At 52.6% G+C, this 21,108-nt stretch overlaps 1 protein-coding gene and 1 pseudogene across 1 annotated transcript; one reads left to right on the top strand and one right to left on the bottom strand.

The window, feature by feature from the left end:
* Positions 1–145: 145 nt before the first annotated feature.
* Positions 146–9,470, bottom strand: LOC120691781 (annotated as a pseudogene).
* Positions 9,471–11,197: 1,727 nt separating this feature from the next.
* LOC120692449 (suppressor of disruption of TFIIS-like) lies at positions 11,198–14,046 on the top strand. The gene is made up of 7 exons (XM_039975755.1): positions 11,198–11,421; positions 11,541–11,704; positions 11,866–11,903; positions 12,050–12,137; positions 12,229–12,459; positions 12,820–12,885; positions 13,631–14,046. The coding sequence occupies exons 1-7, from the start codon at positions 11,385–11,387 to the stop codon at positions 13,817–13,819; spliced, it is 813 nt and encodes a 270-aa protein (XP_039831689.1). The 5' UTR covers positions 11,198–11,384; the 3' UTR covers positions 13,820–14,046.
* Positions 14,047–21,108: the final 7,062 nt, after the last annotated feature.

Genomic DNA, 21,108 nt, shown 5'->3' with positions numbered 1-21,108 from the left:
TTGTAATTATGCCAATAACACTTCCACTGAAACTGACCTTATAAACCTTAGAAGTTCGTATTTATGGTGGATCCAATTCCAATTTATTTTGATATTGATATTTTTCGTGCAATGATTTCTTGAAGCATCATGACATACCTTCCCAAAACGAGCAAAATAAGATTAGAAATTAATGTATGCTCCAGCTTTGCAACCTCCAATAACAACAGTGTTCAAGCTCCATTACAGTCAGTAACAACAGGATACGCAATACAGGTTCTTAGAATTAAGCAGTTCTCGAATCAATGAATTCACACAAGAATCGAACTTGCCCAGAATTCTGAGCACAAATCTGATCCAATGCTGACATGCTGTCACGATGCTGCCACTAACCGAAGAGTTTCTTCTGAATTCTTTGCGTTCTGTTCCGCCAGGAGAGACTGCAGATCACTACCATTTGCCAGGCTGTTGAACTCCACTGACTTCGATGGATCAGTGGGGTATTTCCTCTGGCAGAATGTTATGAGCCTCTTCACGGACTGCAGGTACTTCCTGGTCGTCTCGTCATTCATGATGTGAGCCACGCTGTTTGTGTAGATCTTCTCGCGGGCAGATCGCTCATGAATACCGACCATGGTCACACCAATTGGCCATGGCGAATTGCCGATCGCTAGCTTGATATAATTGTCCACTGCAGCCAAATAGTCCCGTCTCATGCAGCACTTGACCACCTCCAGCAATGCTTGTCTGACATCAGAAGGGAGAGCCTGCAATTCGATGCAAAATAATAAATGGGCCTTGCCATACAAAGATGTCTCCACATTCGAACCAAAGAAACCCCAGAGTCACTTCGAAATTTTGATTCTGTACATACCATAATTTTACCTGTTACCGAGAAGACCACAAGGAAATTTACAAAATAAGAAGGAAGCCAGAACGGTGCTCTAGTAGAATAGCCTCGGTGTTTGTTTAACCTCATTCACCTATCTGGCTAACTAAAACTCGTAGGAAGCAAAAACACTATTCCACTGCTGCTTAGATATTGTTGGTGTATATTGAGCCAATGTATAGAGACACATCTAGAGGCCCATGTATAGGAACCATATATCCCACCCTTCTAGGATTTGGAGGAATACAAGGCTATTATTCTCTCCTACATGGTATCAGCTAGTCTTCTCTCTCTCCTCTAGCTGCAGCCGGCGCCGCCGCCGGCGCCGCCCCTCCCCCTCCCCTCTCCTCCCTCTCCTCTGCTGCAGGCGGTGCACCTTCCTCAACTGCCGGCGGTGCCTTTTCCTCTGCTCCGCGCGCCTGGCATCACGGCGTTGGATCCGCGGCCTCTCTGCTCCGATCTGCCTCCGCCGCCGCTCCTGGCATGCGCGCGGGGGCGCAGCGGGTGCTGTAGGTGTGGGGGGTGCGGCAGGGGCCCCTGCCGCCGCCGTCCTCGTCGTGCCTCTCTGCTCCGATCCGCTGCAGCCGCAGCTCCTGGCGTGCGCAGGGGGGGCGCGCGCGGGCGCTGCAGGCGTGGGGGGAGCGGCCGGGCCCCTGCCGCCGCCGTCCTCATCGCCCTGGCTCCCATACCCGCAGGCGCGGGGGGCGCGGTGGCCGCTGCTCTGGGCGTCGCCGCCCCTACTAGCAGCTGCCCTGCCTGGCCTTGGCGCGTGGCCGCCCTTCGCGCTGGCTGCCGGCGCCGCTTCTTCCCAGGGTGCTGCTGCCTCCACTGCCGCCGGACCTGGTGGTGGTCCGGCCCCCTCCGCCGCCCTTCCGGCCGGATTGGCCCTCCACGGAGCCGATGCGGGTGCGGCAGGCGTCTGGCCCCCGCTGTCGTTCCCTGCCTCCTCTGGCGCTGGTGGCGCGTGGCTGCCGCCGCGCGACCCCTCTAGGGCCGCTGTGCCGCAGCCGCCGAACGGCCCCGCCGCAGCCGCCGCCCTGGAGCGTCTCACGGCCCTCGACGCCGCCCTGCTACCGCGCATGAGCGCGCGCAGGAGATACTGCGGGACCTCGAGGCCAAGCTCGTCCAGGACGCGCGGCCCGCGCAGGTCGTTGCCCCCACCGCGCACGCCGCCGTGCGGACCGCCGCCTCCCTCGCCGTCGCGCCCGCCGCGCGGGCCGCTGCCTCCCTCGCCGCCGCGCGCGCCGCGCAGGCTGCCGCCCCCGGCGCGTGGCTGCCCCAAGGCCTCGTCGCCGACCCGGCTGCCGGATCCGCCTTTCCCGGGGCCCCTGGCGCCGCCCCTGCTGCCAGATTTCCCGTGCACGCGCCCACGCCTGCGACGGCCTCGGTGCCTGCGCCCCTGCACGCACCTGCTGTGGCGCCCCTGCCTACGCCCGCGATGGCCGCGCTGGCCATGGCGCCCGCGGTCGCGCCGTTCTGGACCCCGCCCGCTTCGCCCAGCCAGCAGCCGACCTGGCCTGGTGGGTGGGGACTAGGCTGCACTGGCGCAGTCCTTCAGCGCCATGTGGCTGACGCCGCCATTCAGTACCGAGTGGATCGCCGCCTCGGGTGCCTCCTTCCACACCACCCCAGATGCCGGTATCCTCTCTTCTGTCCGGCCCTCACACCCTCTTGTCCTTCTTCCATCATGGTTGGTGATGGGTCTTGCCTTCCTGTCACCACCGTGGGTTCTACTCCTGGTTCTTTTTCGTCTTCCCAATATCCTTGTTGCTCCTCAGATGGTTCATAACCTTCTTTCTATTCGTCAGTTTACTGCTGACAACTCTTGTTCCATCGAGTTTGACTCTTCTGGTCTCACTGTAATGTATTCGGCCTCCCGGCGTCCGCTCCTCCGGTGTGACAGCACGAGGCCCCTTTACACCCTTCGCCTTCCGTCTTCTGCTGCACCACTTTCACCTTCTTCTTCGTCTGCCGCCTTTGCCGCGACGCCGTCTTCTACCACCTGGCACCGCCGTCTTGGTCACCCCGGCCGCGACGTTCTGGCTCAGCTCAGCCGTAGTACCGATGTTCCTGGTACTAGAGCTCCTGCTGAGCACCTCTGCCATGCGTCCCAGCTTGGTCGTCATGTTCTTCTTTTTTCTTCCTCTTCTTCGTATGCGACGCATGCCTTTGACCAAGTTCACTGTGACCTGTGGACCTCTCCTGTTCTCAGCCTCTCTGGCTACAAATACTATCTGGTGGTGGTCGATGATTTCTCACACTACTCTTGGACTTTTCCTTTGCGCGCCAAGTCTGAGACATTCTCCACCCTCCTCCACTTCTTTGACTGGGTGTCCACTCAGTTCGGCCTCACCGTTAAGACCGTCCAGTGTGACAACGGACGTGAGTTCGACAACTCCACCTTCCGTTCTTTCTTCCTCTCTCGGGGTGTTCAGCTGCGTATGTCTTGTCTGTATACCTCTCCTCAGAACGGCAAAGCTGAGCGGATGATTCGCACGACGAACGACGTCGTGCGCACCCTTCTGATCCAGGCCTCTCTGCCCCCGCGCTTCTGAGCCGAAAGCCTCCACACCGCCACCTACTTGCTTAACCGCCTTCCGTCCACTGCTTCTCCTGCTCCCACTCCACACCACGCTCTCTTCGGTACCCCTCCTCGCTACGACCACCTTCGGGTCTTCGGGTGTTCGTGTTACCCTAACACCTCCGCCACCGCTCCTCACAAGCTGGCACCCCGCTCGACTCGTTGTGTGTTCCTTGGGTACTCCTCTGACCACAAGGGGTACCGATGCTTTGACCTCACCTCTCGCCGCGTCCTGATCTCCCGACACGTCGTGTTTGACGAGTCGGATTTCTCCTACTCCACCTTTTCCACACCTTCTCCTGACCCCGAGTTGGAGTCCCTGTTTCCGACTGACCCGGTGGTTCAGCCACCTTTACCTGTCTGTCCTTTCCCTGCAGGTTTTCCCGGCACACCGGCACCTCTTCCGGTGATCCCTGCTGCGCCACACGTGGCCCCAGTGCCTGCTGTCGCACCACGCGCGGCCCCAGGACCTCCTATTGTGCCGGGCGCGGCCCCGGGGGCTCCTACTGTGCCACGCGCGGCCCCGGTGCCTCCTCCTGCACTTGCGCAGTTCGCTCAGCCGGTGCAGGTGTACCGGCATCGTTGGGCGCCGCCTCCGGCTCCGGAGGCTCCTGCGACGCCTACACCAAAGCCGTCGCCGCCGCCGCCTCCGCCGCCTCGCTCTCGAATTGAGCCAGCGGTGTACCACCCGCCAGTCGTCCATCGGGATCCTCGGCATATCCATCCCATGGTGACTCGGCGGATGGCGTCTCAGGCCGCGACTCTCTCCGTCACCGAGGGGGAGCCGCGGGTCTCTGGTACCCTCCTCTGTCCGCGACGCTTTGGCGGATCCTCACTGGCGTCGCACGATGGAAAAGGAGTACGTGACTCTTCTTGCTAACCAGACGTGGGACCTCGTGCCGCGTCCATCTGGTGGCAATGTGGTCACAGGCAAGTGGATCTGGACGCATAAACGTCGGGCTGACGGCACACTGGAGCGCTACAAGGCTCGCTGGATTCTCCGGGGTTTCACCCAGCAGCCTGGTGTGGACTATGATGAGACCTTCAGTCCCGTGGGGAAGCCTGCTACTGTGTGCACGGTTCTCTCGCTTGCGCTCTCTCGCTCTTGGCCTGTGCACCAGCTGGATGTGAAGAATGCGTTTCTTCACGGCACTCTGTCAGAGACAATCTACTGCTATCCGCCAGCAAGATTTGTGGACTCCAGTCGTCCGGACATGGTCTGCCGGCTCAACAAATCTCTATATGGTCAGAAGCAGGCTCCTCGGGCTTGGTATTCTTGGTTCGCTACGTTCTTGCTGACATTGGGGTTCACCGAGGCCAAGTCTGACACGTCTCTCTTCATCTACCGTCGTGAGGATGAGACTCTATCTGTTGCTCTATGTCGATGACATTGTGCTCACAGCTTCCAGTCAGCAGTTGCTTCAGCGCGTTATCTCCTCTCTGCAGCAGGAGTTTGCTATAAAGGATCTTGGTCAGCTCCACCACTTAATGGGCGTCATTGTTGAGCCTCGTCCGTCTGGTCTTCTCCTTCACCAGCAGCAGCACGCGCTTAACATTCTAGAGCGGGCTGGGATGACTGATTGCAAGCCCTGCTCCACTCCTGTCGACACTCAAGCGAAGCTGTCTGCTGACCTGGGGAATCCAGTGGCTGATCCTACTGCCTACCGAAGTCTGGCCGGTGCCTTGCAGTACCTCACCTTCACCAGGCCGGACCTCACCTACGCTGTTCAGCAGGTTTGTCTCCATATGCACGATCCCCGTGAGTCACACCTTGCTACGCTGAAGCGTCTCCTCCGCTACGTCCGAGGCACTGTGGACCTCGGCCTGGTGCTTCACCGCTCGTCCTCTGATGAGTTGGTGGTCTACACCGACGCTGACTGGGCTGGCTGTCCGGACACTCGCCGCTCCACTTCCGGCTACGCCGTCTTCCTGGGCGGCAACCTGGTCTCCTGGTCGTCCAAGCGTCAGCCGGTTGTCTCCCGCTCCAGTGCCGAGGCGGAGTACCGTGCTGTCGCTAATGGGGTGGCGGAGGCGTCCTGGCTACGACAGCTCTTGGCGGAGCTCCACAGCCCGCTCGCCAAGAGCACGCTCGTCTACTGCGACAATGTCAGCACCGTGTATCTCTCCATCAATCCCGTTCAGCATCAGCGGACGAAATATGTGGAGATCGACTTACACTTTGTGCGCGACAGGGTCGCCATCGGCGATGTTCGGGTACTCCATGTCCCGACCACCTCCCAGTTTGCCGACATCTTCACCAAGGGACTACCCTCCTCGACCTTCTCAGAGTTTCGCTCCAGCCTCAACGTAGCAGGTGGCTAGTTATGGCTGCGGGGGGGGGGTCTTTGCCCTTTGTACTTTCTTCTTGTCCAGTCTTGAACACCGCTGCGTCGGTAGTTCAGACTGCGGGGGAGTGTTGGCTTTTTTGTTGTCCAGTCTTAAACACCGCTGCGCCGGTAGTTCAGACTGCCGGGGGGGTGTTGGTGTATATTGATCCCATGTATAGAGGCTCATCTAGAGGCCCATGTATAGAAACCATATATCCCACCCTTCTAGAGTTTGGAGGAATACAAGGCTATTATTCTCTCCTACAGATATGAAACAAGCTAACACCCCCAGAGCAAACTCTAAACCAATCATTGAATAGTCAAACTTCAAAATGGATGAACACAGCAACACTGGAACACTAGTACAAGAAAGATCTATGTTTTTAAAGCGGTAAGGCGAGGAGAGGCGATCCACCACCGCCTTATCGCCTAGGCGACGCCTAGGCGGGCTAAGGCGAGACCTTAAGCAAGGCGAGTCGCCACCGCCTTGTCGCCTAGGCGACGCCTAGGCGACGCCTTGAAAACAGAGAGAAAGATAGACAGGTTACGATTGCAAAATCTGATATACTAATAGATAACAGATCAGGCAGGTTAGGCCGTTAGGGCCATATTATCCATTAGCAAACAAGCATAATTTTTCTTAATCCTAAATATGGTAACCTCCAGTTAAACATTATTCTAGGCATACAGTGATTTGAAATTGTTGATAAAATAACTCGCAGCGATAATTACAGATCTTCAGAAATAACCTCATACAAAAAGTTTGGTTGAACTGATATTTGGAGGTAAATAACAGCAAAAACTGGGAAGTGGGAAGATCGTAAGCGAATTAGCAAGTAGCAAGCTTACTAAAAGCACAAGTTGCAACCTGATCATCAAATGTAGTGTTTGTGTATTCAGGATGACGCCCTCCTATTCAAGGGCAAAAGCGAACTATTAAACAATCCCTTCATGTGTTACAGAGATTAATTCTCTGAACACATCAGAAGGCACATAAATAATATCAAAACCAATGAGTTTAAGAACAGTATATATATATCATATCTGTTGTCTTCCGCTTCTGATTGTATTCCTTAAATCCATTGCCAGTTGCTGTGAAATTCTTCATTCTATACAAGGAATAAGAGGAAGAATACAGATTCAAACAAAAATTTGTCAGAAATCTTATGGAGCTTGGAGTCCATTTCATCCTTTTACTAAAAATAAGACCATCTTAAATGTAAGCTGATGTAAACATGCAATCTTAACAACAACTAGACAGGTTGACGCGCGATGCGCGTCTATTTGAAAGATATTAACTTGAAAAGAATGATGAAACATAAATTTATATTTTGTTGTACTCAATCCAATATTAAATTTAGATATTTTATGCTATCATAATGGTCATCTAAGCACAGTATAATTTTTTTTTAGAAATCCGTTGACTTTTAGGTGTGAGTAAAAATAGCTGACAGAGTAACGTATAAAATTAGTGATGAAAGAATAATTGATCCTATTTTTTGAATTTATGTACGGGAAACAAATTATAAAAAGTATTAGAGCTATCGTAGATGAACGTGGTGTACAAAGTTATTATTTTCATATATATAGGAAAAGTTAAATTTATTTTATATTTTGTATACGAAATCATCATCGATGTTTTTTTCAAATGATAGAGGCACCTAATAGTACCGTAAGTCCATTAAGTGGGGCACATTAAATGTGCATGGGTCGCAAATGGTGTGGGCCCCACTTTATAGTATACAAACAGTAGAGCTACTACATGTGAACGCAGTATACAAAATCATATTATTTTTTATATAAAAAATAATTAAATATATTTTATACGCGGCCCCCACTTGAATAGTACGCGGCCCCACTTGAATAGTATGCGGGCCCACTTGAACAGTACACATGGGCCCATGAACAGTACCCGGACCCCCACATGAACATATGAAAGAATAATTGATCCTATTTTTTGAATTTATGTACGGGAAACAAATTATAAAAAATATTAGAGCTATCGTAGATGAACGTGGTGTACAAAGTTATTATTTTCATATATATAGGAAAAGTTAAATTTATTTTATATTTTGTATACGAAATCATCATCGATGTTTTTTTCAAATGATAGAGGCACCTAATAGTACCGTGAGTCCATTAAGTGGGGCACATTAAATGTGCATGGGTCGCAAATGGTGTGGGCCCCCACTTTATAGTATACAAACAGTAGAGCTACTACATGTGAACGCAGTATACAAAATCATATTATTTTTTATATAAAAAATAATTAAATATATTTTATACGCGGGCCCCACTTGAATAGTACGTGGGCCCCACTTGAATAGTATGTGGGCCCACTTAAACAGTACACATGGGCCCATGAACAGTACCCGGACCCCACATGAACAGTACCCGGCCCCACGTGGAGCGAACGGGAGCGCTCCAAATCTTGGAGCGTTAGTATAGTACTCAATATAAGCCATCCTTGTTTCACTACGTCATATTTATTCTGCTAGCCACCAGAAAGATATCATTCACGCTCTCTACACTTCTATTATCGCTAAGCTAGATGAAATTCATCGTTGTGAGAAGCACACGAACGCAGAACATTCCATTCAGAGTTCAGAGGGAATTAATAACGCTACGAATTCATCCAACAAATAATCAGAGTAACCGAGTAAGCATTAAGTCATTCAGGGTATGGTAAGCACCACGAACCCACATCCATGGTCCATACCTTCTTCTTGCACTGCTTGAAGAGCGGGTCGAGGTATCGCGCGCACTGCTTGCAGGTGGCCACCGCGGCCTTCCCTTTGGCCGTGCGCCGCTCCGCCTCGGGCATCTCGTCCATCTCCTGGCTCCACTCGCCCATCAGCCTCCTCAAGAACGCGGCGATCTTATCCTCATCGCAGAGCTCCTCGAACGGCACCTCCCGGTCCTCGCCGTCGCCCTCCCTCCGCTGGGCCTCCGCGCCGGCCTTGGGCTTCGTCGCGGCCGCAGCCTTGGCCCGCAGCGCCTGGATGTCGCGGAGGAAGTCGTTGGTCTGCCCCTCCCCGATCTCCGCCGCGTCGACGTCGGCCAGCGCGGCGGGGTCCTCGAGCACGTCGTGGAGGCGGCGCAGGCGCGCGGCGTCGTCCTCGCCGAAGAGCGTGGCCGGCTGCCGCAGCACGCGCAGGCGCCGGATGACCTCGTCCCTCGGGAGCGGCTCCGCCTGGCCGCTCGAGCCGTTCTCCGCCGGCGACGCGTCGGCCGCGGCGGAGGCGGGCGAAGAGCCGGGTGAGGAACCGGACGGCGAGGAGGCTGCTAGGTGGGAACCCCGGAGCTGCTTTTGGAGGAGGCGCGGACGCGCTGGAGCTCGCGGGCCTCGATCTCGGCGCGCCGGAGGATCTTGCGCCCGCCGAAGTCGGCGTCCAGAAGCTGGCGCTTCCGCTGCAGCTCGCGCTTCAGGACATCCATTGCCGGCTCCTGCGGTGGCTGTGGGCTGTGGCGAAGGCCGCGATGGCGCCGCGCGTCGGATCGTTACGCAAGGAACTCCGGGACGTGAAAGTGGGGGGTTCGGATCGGCGGAGAACTGCGGCCGGGGAGGGGGCGGAGTCCGGAAGGTTCGGCTCTGTCCTCTGTGCTGTGCTGGATTTGGTGAGGGATTTGGCCGCCGGGAATGGAGAGCTCGAGCTCGAGTTCTCGCGCGAACCTTCTGGAGTCCGAACTCGCGAATCGAAGCCGAAGGATCCGTAAATTAGTTGAGTGAATTTGGGCTGGTGGGCCAACTAAATTTGGTTGGACGAGAATGACTGAATGAGACCCAGAAACTTGGGCTGGATGTGAATGGCTAACTTGATGGGCCCATAAAGACGTCGCGCTCGTTGGCTAATGACTACTCTGCTCCGGCGACCCAGTCCCAGTTATTACCGGGTCTCTTCGGTCCGTTCCCGCTACAGTAGCCGAGGCATATCGAAGGTGATCTCTGTTTCCGGCGCCGATTCCGCTGTCGCTTGTCTGTCTGCGGCGTCCTCTGTGGGCGCGGGGCGGACGTCGCTCGTCTGTCTGCGGCGTCCTCTGTGGGCGCGGGGCGGATGGGGGCTACGGAATCGGCGTCCGATGTGTATAGCCTAGCTATTTAGCTTATAAATAGTTAGGTTTTGCTTTCTCCTACGCATTTTCATTCTCTTCGGCGATGGTGTGGTCGCGGTGGCTGGCTGAAAGTCGCGGTGACTCCAGTGTCGGTGTTGCCGCGGTGCTCTCGCTGGGCCCCGAGCTGGCCGCAGTGTTTGCCGTGGCCTGCTACCTCGTCCGGTTCGAGCTGGTGACGTCACATGGAGTTGCTGGAGGTGGCCGTCATGCTTCACCGATAGCGTGTCCTCGTGCCAGCGAGGCGGAGGCGCTGGCGCGTCTACGGAATAAGCTTCCCAATTCTTCTCTGTGTCGACGGCGTCTTCCTCTCCGGTGCCATCGGTGGGATTGTGGAGTCTTCAGGATAGTTAGTCGGTGGTGGTCGTCAGCTCGGTCCAGGTGTTGTAGAGGTGCAGCCGGTGGGTTCCGACGGTTGGCGGCGTGGCTGGCGCTGGTGGCTTGTCTCCGGCGTCTGGTGGCGTGTTTCGTCGCGACGGAGCTGGCGGCTCCTCTGTAATCTCCTGGGACCTTCAATCAGTACCCTCTCTCACGCGTGGTGCCGCAAGAGGGAGTGCAACGTCCCCGTTGCCTGCGGAGTTCAGAGGTCTTCGTCGATCTCAAAAAAGACGCGTTTGTTTTAGTGTTGTGTAGTTGTAGATCTGGTAACGTAGTTAGGGGTGCGTGTGTGTCTCTATATATATGAACAGATTCTACAATTATGCAATGAAGTGTGAGAGGGTTAAAAAAAATACTCTACTCCGGCGACGAAAGAAGGTCGCCGGCGACTCGAGCCGAAACCCCATGCCAGCCACGTTTTCTCGAATATGATTCGAGACCCCGTGCCCCCTGGAACAAGTTTAAAACTGGCTCTCAGGTCGTCGCCGCTCCACTCACAATTTACTAGCATTTCCGCCGTGACTCACTGAAGCAAGAGTCAAGGGCTCAAGATCACAGCAGCTAGCCTGACAGCGTACCAAGCCTATCTTAAAGCTAGACAGCTAGTGGCCGGGGAAAGGGACCCGAATATCTTAAACCTAGCCGCCGAGCACCGACGGCCGTTCGACCGGCAGCGTGTCCGACAGGCAAGGCAGCCACAGGCCCACAGCGAGACCCGACCGAGAAGCACGTGGCGCTCTGCCCCGCTCTTCGCCTTCGCCTTCGCATCGCCGCGCGCCGTTTCGCCGCGGACGCGGAACGCGCAGCGCGAACCGCCGCAAGGAACACGAGCCCCGAAAGGGAACCCAACCAAACCGAGTTCCAGTTCCAAATCAAAAGGCACGTTGGCCGATTCGGATTACCGCGCCACTTCCTCGTGATCCACCCCGTCCTCCGGAAGCTCTATTTAAACGCCCCCGCCTCTCGCCCAACTTCTCTCCCGCTCTGCTCCTCGCCCCGGCTCCAGACAGCGATCGCACAGCGCAGCTCGCCCCCGTTCCGCTCCGATCCATCGCCGTCTCGGCCTCGGCATCTTCCCCCGTTTCTTCCAAGCTTGCCCGCCTCAAGAACCTCCCCAGCCATGGCCGCGAACTCCCCCTTCGACTGCGTCCTCCTAGGTAAGTAACAAGCAAGACACCGCCGCCGCCGCCGATTCGATTTCGGAATTCACGCCCCTGCCATCGTCGAGGCGTGCCCATCCAACTAACAACTCCGCATGGCTGGCCCTCTGCCGCAGACCTGGACGACACGCTGTACCCGGGCAACACCGGCCTCGGCCCCGCCCTGAAGCGCAACATCGACGAGTTCCTCCAGGCCAAGCTCGGCGTCTCGGCCGAGCGCGCCGCCGCCATGCGCGTCGAGCTCTTCCGCACGCACGGCAGCTCCCTCGCCGGCCTCATCGTACGTTCTCCCTCCCCTTACCCCCTGACCCTGGACTTCCTGTCTTCCTGTGGCCAAGCCGGCCGTAGCGGAAGCGTGCGTTTCTTCTCCTCCTTCTCGATCGTGTGCTCACACCTGGCTTCTTCTGATTGGTCTCCGGATTCCGTCTCCGATTTCCGCAGGCGCTCGGCTACGACGTGCACCCGGACGAGTACCACAGGTCAGCAGAGAACCAACTCCCAGAGCAACACGCGCCCAATTTCAGTCTCTTCCAAAACCTGCCGCCGGCCAGCGTGCATTAGCTGCTGACTGCGTTTGGTCGAAACCAAGTTACCAACTGAAATTCCGATTGTGTTCCAACTGCAGCTACGTGCACGGGCGGCTGCCGTACGACCGGATCGCCGCCGACCCGCACCTGGCGCGGCTGCTGCAGAGCATCCCGCAGCGCAAAGTGGTGAGCAGCCCATCGACCGATCACGCGGCTGGAATTCAGGCTTCTGTTTCAATACCGACTGATCGGCTGGGGCTTTCGTTTTCTCACGCAGCTGTTCACCAACTCGGACCGCGCGCACATGAAGCGGGCGCTGGAGCGGCTGGGCGTCGACGAGTCCGTCTTCGACGCCGTGGTGTGCTTCGAGACCATGAACCCGCACCTCTTCGGGGAGGAGGGGCGCCGCGCCGCCGCCGGGAGCGACCCCCGGGCCGTGGTCCTGAAACCGGCGGTGGACGCCATCGTGGCGGGGCTGCGCGCCGCCGGCACTAACCCGCGCCGCACGGTAACCACTCCTAACTGCCGTTCGAGAGGAAATTTTGCAAGGTTCTTTTCACATGCGTTTCACGACCATCCTAGCCACTCTTGGATGGCACCGCCTAATGTGAACGCCATCGAATTTGTTAACGTTACGTGAGGACAGGATTAACAGAGCACATATGCTTTGCTTGAAAGTGACCTTATTGTAGGTGGTTGTGCTACAATTATATGCAAGACCCCAACGACTTTAAAAAAAATTAGCAGCAGAACTAAGCAGGGTCCTTATCAACACTTTGCTTTTTCGATGGAAGCAAATTAGGCCTGTACTATTATCCGTGAAATTAATGATCAGCGAACGCTAAAGTTACTCTTGGTGCTCTGTCAGCTCTTCCTCGACGACAGCGAGAGGAACATCGCCGCCGGGAAAGCGCTCGGCCTCCGCACCGCCCTGGTACGTAAGCAGCAATGATGCAACCTCTCCTCTCCAACACACCTCTTCTTCCATCTCGGTCCGAACACAATTATCCTGCGATCAGTGAGCTTGCATTATTGGGTAACAAGTAGCATTATTCGTTGATAACCCTGATTGCTCTTGCTCGTGCGAGCTTGCTAGCCTGCCAGCTGATTAGCAGTAGCGCTCGAGTGTTTGTGGCTGGCAACGGGTGATAGGATCACGCATCATCCTACGCAATCAGCATATACCACATCTTTTTTCTCTCTCTCTCATTTCCAGCGATGGAAAATGAAGGGGAAATTCCCTTTCGTCGTTTCCTCGATCAGGTCGTTTTTTCATGTTGAATAATTCACGTGCAGATTGAACCGTGTCTCCACCCCTCTCCCTGCCACAAATCCGTGCAGAGAGAGCAGCGAAAAAATATCTGAATTTTGGGAAGGGAACAAGCACACGTACAGTAGGAGTAGGTTTTCATTTGAAACCGTGGCCTGTCAAATAGTAGATGGCCTGTCACGCCGGTCACACACACCGTCTGCCTTTTGGGCGATCGTGTCGACGTACCGATACAGTACGAATTGCAGACCAAATGAGCTGGCCAACGGATTCTCGCAATTTAGACATTTCATATTTCAGATTCATTGATCGCCTATGGACGCTAAGTTTTTTTTTTGCTATTTTCTCAATCCCATTTTGAAAAAAAAATCATCATTAATTGATCGTATTAACCAAATTTGTCAATCAGGTTGGCAAGAGGGTGAGGAGCAAGGATGCGGACTACGCCCTGGAGAGCATCGGCGCGCTCTGGTGGGTCATCCCGGAGATCTGGGGCGCCGCCGCTGCCGGCGACGGCAGCGAGCGCTCGGACCACGGCATCGACAAGATGCCGATGAGGTCCGATCTGGACTCCATCATCCAGCCCACGTCCATCTAGGCCTAACCCGATCCTGCACGGTCGACGCCACTAATAAAGCTCTCCCTCCCTCTCACACTCAATTATCTTGTAAATTATATTCTGATTACTCCTGATGCGTGTGTGTGAATACCTGTACCTAGCTAGCTGACAGGCATGCACATCTCTGATCAGCATCCGCTTTGTAAATCGTCTGTTGTTTATGTAAAGCAATCAAGTGCAATGCAGTGCAGTGCAGTGCAGGACAAGCCATGTGTCACAACACCCGTCTCGCTATGCGATCATTGCGTGGTTGCCCATGCGTTTGTTCCAGGCGACAAAATTTGGACCCTGTTTGGTTTACAAAAGACTCTAGCCCTCCAAAAGACCTTGGGTTTAAAAAAAGTCCACCCTATTTGTTTTCAATGATTAAAGGGACTAAACCTCATTAAATGGTGTGTTCAAAAGACATTTTTACCCCTTCTCCCTACATGCATGCGGATAGGGTAGGGGGGCAGTAGGTGGAATTGTATAAAAAAGTCCCTAAAAAGCTTCTCATGAGGGTCTTCTTCAAAAAAGTCTCTACTCTAAAAAAAAGTCCCTAAAAATCCCACCTATTTGGTTTAAAAGTCACATAAGTCCTAGGGACTTTAACGAAAATCTCTCAAACCAAACAGGTCCTTGGTTAGCGACTTGCTTCGAGAGGAGCCAAGAATTAATTTGGTTAGAGACTTGATTAAACTATTGGACGGTGGCGTGGTCTGTGGAGCGTGACGTTCCGGGCGACGACGCGGACGCGGAGGGCCGGGGCGCGCGCGTTCTAGAACGATCCCATCCGCCTCCGCTGGCCGCGCCACCGGCGGCCGTCCCCGTCGCCGCGTCACGTCGCGCTGTCGTCGCTATCCACTCCGCGGCGCCGCCCGGGCGCCGGGCTCGTCGTTTGCCGTCGCGCTCGCGTCACGTCGGCGTCGATCGCGCCGCGTCATCGTCGCCGCTACCGCTAGCTCGGAGTCGGACGAGGGATGCGACGAGGTGGCCTTTTGTCGAGAGCTCGAGGCCGGTAGCGTGCCTAGCCGGAGAGAGCAGCGGCGGGGACGTGCGAGTTGCTCACGGTTAGTTTCGTGTGTCCGGCCGGTTGCAGGCATCCGGGTAGGAGTGTCTGTTTCTATCCAGAGAGCCTGCCCTGTAGTACTGCTAGTGCTACTACCGATGTATAGTCAGTGTTGCAGCAGTTGGTAGTCGTTGTCAGTAGTAGTTTAGGGTTTAGGGTTTACGGGTTTACGGGTTTACGGTTTACGGGTTTAGGGTTTAGGGTTTAGGGTTTATGGTTTAGGGTTTAGGGGGTTTAGGGTTTAGGGTTTAGGGTTTAGGGTTTAGGGTTAAGGGTTAGGGTTTAGGGTGCACTGCACCTCATTTGCCTCTTATCAATCTTTACTCTCTTTTTTTTGGAAAGGAAAACTAGGCCGACATGTGGACTTCCGTCCATTTTTCAAAAAGGCCCATCGCCGCCTCGTTTACAACAAGGCCTAGTCTTATGGGCCGAAAGGCCGAAACTGCGTGGTACTCGTGGGCCTCGTAAGGGGAATTTTTTCTTTTTTATATTTTTTAAAAATAAAAATTTCAAAAATATATGTCCATTTTGAAATATTTCAAAAATACCCTCATAGGGCGACAGGCCTTAAGTGTAATTTTTTTTTTCAAATTCGCAATGAGGTCTCTGGAAAAAAAAAGGCCCTGTCGCCCCCCCAACGGGCGACAGGGGCCTGTCGCCCAGCCCACGGGCGACCACCGCTGGGCCCAGCCCACGGGCGCGGCAGGGGGCCTGTCGCCCCCCTACCCCGCGGGCGACCGGGGTATCCCCCTATAAAAGCTCCAGCCCTCCCCTTCCCTTCTCATTTGAGCTCGAAAATTTCACCAAAAATCTAGAAAAAAAGAGAGGAGTGAGGAGAAGGAAAGCGGTGAAGCCCTGTCGGATTCAGCACTTGTGATCTGCAGGTTAGTACATTTAGTTTATATATTTTTCCATTTAAGTACTACGTATTTAAATATGAGTAATTTAATTAGGGGTATGTAATTTAATTTAATTAGTGCTATAGTAGAACCATTTAAGTAGGAGTTCAATGATACTTTAGTTTGTAGTTACGTAGTAGTAAATTAGTTTAGAAAATTAGTTCTACGCATTTATTATTACAATTGCAGTACTATTAGAGACGTGTTTATAAATTAATTATGATTTAGAATAGAATTTGGCATATGCAGTATAGAATTTGAGTGTCATCACGTAGTTATGAATACTTATACGTTGTAGTTGAATTTCATACTTAGTTTTTACGGATTATTGAATAAGGTAGTGAAGTAAAGAGTATAACTCGATAAGTATTATGTGATATACAGATATGTCGAGCAAGATGCAGTTTCAAGTATTTTATGGTGAATACAATGTTATGTATGGGCCAAATGGAGTAGATCTTTCTGCCTTTAAGCGCACATCTAGCGGCATAGATAAACCTCTGGAAAGGAGTTTTGGTTCCATATGTAAGTGGCTGCAGCGTGGGTTCCATGTTGATCCGTTGACACATGTGATCACTGTCCAGTCTCTTGTTAATTGGGAGGTAGAAAGTGAATTATGGGAATTAATGATGATACACAGCACTGATGACTGGCAGAAGTACATGCAAGCAACTCTAGAGCGTGGGTGGCCTCTAGCCATTCTTGTTCAAATTCAGGAGAAGACACAAAATGAAATCCAACATTGTGCAGATCAAGGAACTCCGAGTATTCAAAGAGAGACCAATTATGTTGAGCAAGATGAGTCAGAAGAGACAGAGAACCAAAACATGGGACCACAGGGCCTTGCTGATGAGGGAGAGAGGATACATAGCATTGTGGACGAGATGGAGGCAGAAGACCAAACCGCAATAGAGATGGAAGAATATGAGCACTCATCTGATGACGAGCAGTACTCATTGCCAAAAGAGTGGAAAGAGCATGGTTTTGGCAGTCATGTCGCAGAAGATGTACGAAATCAGGAGTGGGAGTACAGAGGGAACGAGGTAGTGCAAGGTGCAACATATCCAAACATTGAAGCCGTAAAAGATGCTGTGAGACTATGGGCAATCTCATTGAAACGAGAATTCAGAGTCATAAAGTCTGGCAGTAAAGAATATGAGGTGAAGTGTGTGAATGCTGGATGTCCATGGCGAGTACATGCATTCAAGGGAAAATGGAAGTCAAACTGGAAATGTTCCATTGTCACAGAGCACACTTGTTTGCTGTCAGAAGTTCTTCCCTCGCACTGCAATATATCATGCGACTTTGTTGCAAAGCAAATGTATGAGTTTATTATGGACAACCTTAATTATGAGCCAAAAATGATTGTTCGACACATTGAGCAGACTTACCAGTACACCATCAGTTATTTGAAGGCATGGAGGGCTAAATAAAGGGTGTTGGATATGCGGTTCGGCACATACAAGGCTTCATATGATAACCTACCTCGTATGTTATCCCAGGTTGCTGCTAGAAATACTGGAAGCTTTTATGACACATACCTCGTACCAGCCGTGACTAGGGGACAAAAAATTATGCAACAAGCCTTCTTTTGCATAGGTGCTTGTGTTAGAGCATTTCAGTTTTGTCTTCCGGTGATCTGCATTGATGGCACATTTTTGACTGGAAGGTATAAAGGTCAGATACTCACCGCAATCGGTGTAGATTGCAACAACCAAATAGTTCCGCTCGCATTTGCATTTGTTGAGAATGAGAACATAGACAGTTAGTATTGGTTCCTTGAACGAGTGAAGATTCATGTTGTTGCTGCACGCCCAGATGTGTGCCTTATTAGTGATAGGCATGCAGGTATCCTGCAATCAATACTGAAATTGCAACGTGGAACTGCGACAACGCCTCCATTGTGGCCCGATGTCCAAAACAGGTGGTGCATTAGGCATATGGGTGCAAACTTCTATGAGCACTTCAAGAACAAGGATCTTAAGAACCTGTTTAAGACGTTGTGCACCCAAAATCAACAGAGAAAATTCAATGCATTATGGCAGATGCTTGATCAGTTGACTGCAGAGCTAGTGAAGGCAAGGGCATCAGGAGCAGGCACGAGTCAGGCTGCAGAGGCTAGGGATTCAATTGAGAAGCCATTTTCACACTGGATTCGAGGTGCACCTAAGGAGAAATGGTCATTCCTTTATGATACCAACGGAATACGGTATGGTATTCAGACAACGAACCATGCAGAGTGTTTCAATATGGTTATGCGTTCTTGTCGTGCCTTTCCACTTGTGGGAATTGTTGAGTTCATCATGTATGGGTGCATGAAGTATTTCAGAGAGCGTTACACGGCTGCAAGCATAAACATCAACAACCCCCAAATTCAGTTTTGCAAAAGAGTGACACAATATATGCAAGAGAAGATTGAAAAGGCCAAACTGCACCGCGTCATATCCATAGGTACAATGGAGCATAGATTTGAGGTTCTATGCAAGGATAGAAGTGGTCGTGGTATCCGTAGAGATAGGGTGGTACAGGAGAGTTTGATTACAGTTGATGGCAAAGCCTTCTGCTCCTGCATGAAGCCTAAGTTATTGCATATGCCATGCTCCCATCTCATTGCGGCATGTGCAGAGTCTGCGTTACAGCCAGGAATATTTGTTTCACCGTACTTTAGCAAGGAAGCAGCTGTATCCACATGGGGACATGAGGTATACGGGATTGGAATTGTGGGGCCTTTTACTCAGGATAATGAGAATAAGATGTTTATTCCTGATCCAGCCACTAAAAAAGGCAAAGGACGCCGGCAGACACGTCGTATTCGGAATGGTATGGACGAGTCGGAAGCAAGCAAGGCACAAAAGCGTTGCAGCCAATGTGGAGCATTGAGTCACAACTACAAGAAGTGTCCTCAGAATGCACTTCACGATGCTGCTGACGTCGGTCCTTCCGGAAATCCCAGAGATGGAGCACCTCCTACGTTCAGACGAGCATCGGCGAGAATTGCTCGTGGAAGGCATTCGGTGTCATGATCCACAATTGTATTTCATTATTTGTAATATGTAGTAATGAAATATGGCAGGTATGTAATGAAGTATTATTGTATTTATGTGTCCAGTTTGTATGAAATTTATATTTACCTATGTGTTCTCATATATTTTTGAATGCAGGTATGGCGATGGACTCCTTGCTAGACCCAGTGATCGACTCGAGCCACAGGTCTTACTTTGCAGCTGTTCAGCACCGAGCCCTAGAGGTGTTACGTCCTCGTCCACCCGGCGAGGCGATATCTATACACCACGATTGGTGTGACCGGTATGTAATGAAATATTATTGTTTATCACTTTTGTATTCGTCGGTATTCCTTTGTTTCGACATTTTTTGTTTTTTTTCAGGTTACGTGAGGCCGGCCTACTGACTCTGAGCCGTCTTGTCGAGGTTGGGCCTATTCAGCTCGACCGATCCCTCCTGACGGCGCTCGTTGACAGATGGAGGCCGGAGACACACACGTTCCACCTCCCGTGTGGGGAGATGTCTCCTACGCTGCAGGACGTGGCCTACCTCCTCGGCCTCCCTATCGTCGGGGAGGCTGTAGGTCCGCGTGTGGTGGCGGCCTCGTGGAAGGATGAGCTGGAGGCCCGTTTTACCCTGGTTGACCGCGTGGACGAAGCAGGTCCGATCAACCCGCACCCGCGAGTATCAGGTCCTTCGAAGACCTGGTTCCTATAGTTTACAGTACGTATTCATTGCATATATAAATTTAATTGTTACAATTCACATGTTCTATTGCCAGTTGAAACCATTAATCTTAATTGTTTATGCAGCCTGCCTTGTTGGTTGCGGATGCCGACGAGTACAGTGTGACCAGATCGCTGGAGGCGTACCTACTTTGGTTGTTTGGTTACATCATGTTCAACAACACTCATGGCAACTCGGTCGATAGGATTCTCCTTCCGTATGCACGGGAGATTGCGGATGGGGACGATGACGTACCGCCCTACAGCTGGGGTGAGGCGGTACTTGCAGCCACTTACCGTGAACTCTGCGATGGGTGCATGAAGACACATGGGAACGCTATCCTGTCATGGTGCCCACTACTGCTACAGCTTTGGTCGTACGAGAGGCTAGCCGTTGGTCGCCCCTTGGTCAGCCACGAGCCTTACCACGGGGGCATGTACGGCGACGAGGAGGACGAGAGGCCCACTATGGGAACTATCTGGATCTGGCGTCAGGTATGTTCGCAACAAATCTAATTTTGTTATTCATTGTTACATGATGTATTAGCGCACTTTTAATTTTACTTATTCGGAATGCAGAGGTCCTGGTCACATGCGCGGGTTAGACACGCATATCCTGAGTTTGTTTCGGAGCTCGACATACTGACGCCCGAGGACGTTGTCTGGGAGCCTTACAGCCCAGAGGCTGTGGCTACCCGTGCACCAGCAGGCCTGTCTTCGTACTGCTCCGCGAATGCGAGCCTGTGGCTTACTTCCGCCGTCCTGGTTTATGACATCGCGGTTGAGGCATATTGCCCCTGGAGAGTCAGGAGACAGTTTGGGCAGCGCCAGGAGTTTCCGGTGCCCACCGCGTTGGAGCGTGTCAGTCGCCAGGACCACAGGTAATTATGAATGAACTTGGCTCATACATTAGTGTCGAATCTAACGATTCTTCGTGTTCCACTTTATAGGTTGTCAAGGAGTGGCTTGCCGTGCTCTGATGATTGGCTCACCAAGATCCAGCCGTGGGTGGACCAATGGGAACAGACAGACGAGCACTTGGTCCATCCAACAGGACCACACACAGATAGCTCCTTTAGGGCTTACCTCGCCTGGTACTTACCCCGGACTCGGGCTCGTCTGGTTTTTGTTGACACTCACCCGCAGCCACACCAGGCGAGACCTCAGGATGGCTATGCCCGGCACCACGTGGAGGCACTAGCTGGCGCGGTGAGTCTCTTGATCATATTTGCATATATATATATAATCATATTCATAAGATAATTCATGTGTTTCTAACTGTACCTTTACTGAATTGATGCAGCTTCGCCTTTGCAACATGATGGAGACGGACTGCTCGACTTACTTGACGAGGGTACGTGCCGGATCCCCAATGACAGACAGAGCCATGGTCGAGGCAGCGTGATCAGTTGCGTCAGGTAGCGCACAACTTCGGAACCCGTGTGCAGTACGAAGACAGCCACGGGTCGTCTCAGGCCCCTGTCGCCCCAGGGGTGGGCGACAGGCCCCTGTCGCCCATTGGGGGGCGACAGGCCCCCTTTTTTTTTCTCGAGGGACTTCGTTGCAAATTTGAAGAAAAAAAATTTACACTTT

The sequence above is a fragment of the Panicum virgatum genome, chromosome 9N (genome assembly GCF_016808335.1).
Source record: "Panicum virgatum strain AP13 chromosome 9N, P.virgatum_v5, whole genome shotgun sequence".
NCBI classification, from domain to species: Eukaryota; Viridiplantae; Streptophyta; class Magnoliopsida; order Poales; family Poaceae; genus Panicum; species Panicum virgatum.
This window is presented reverse-complemented; position numbering and strand designations above follow the sequence as displayed.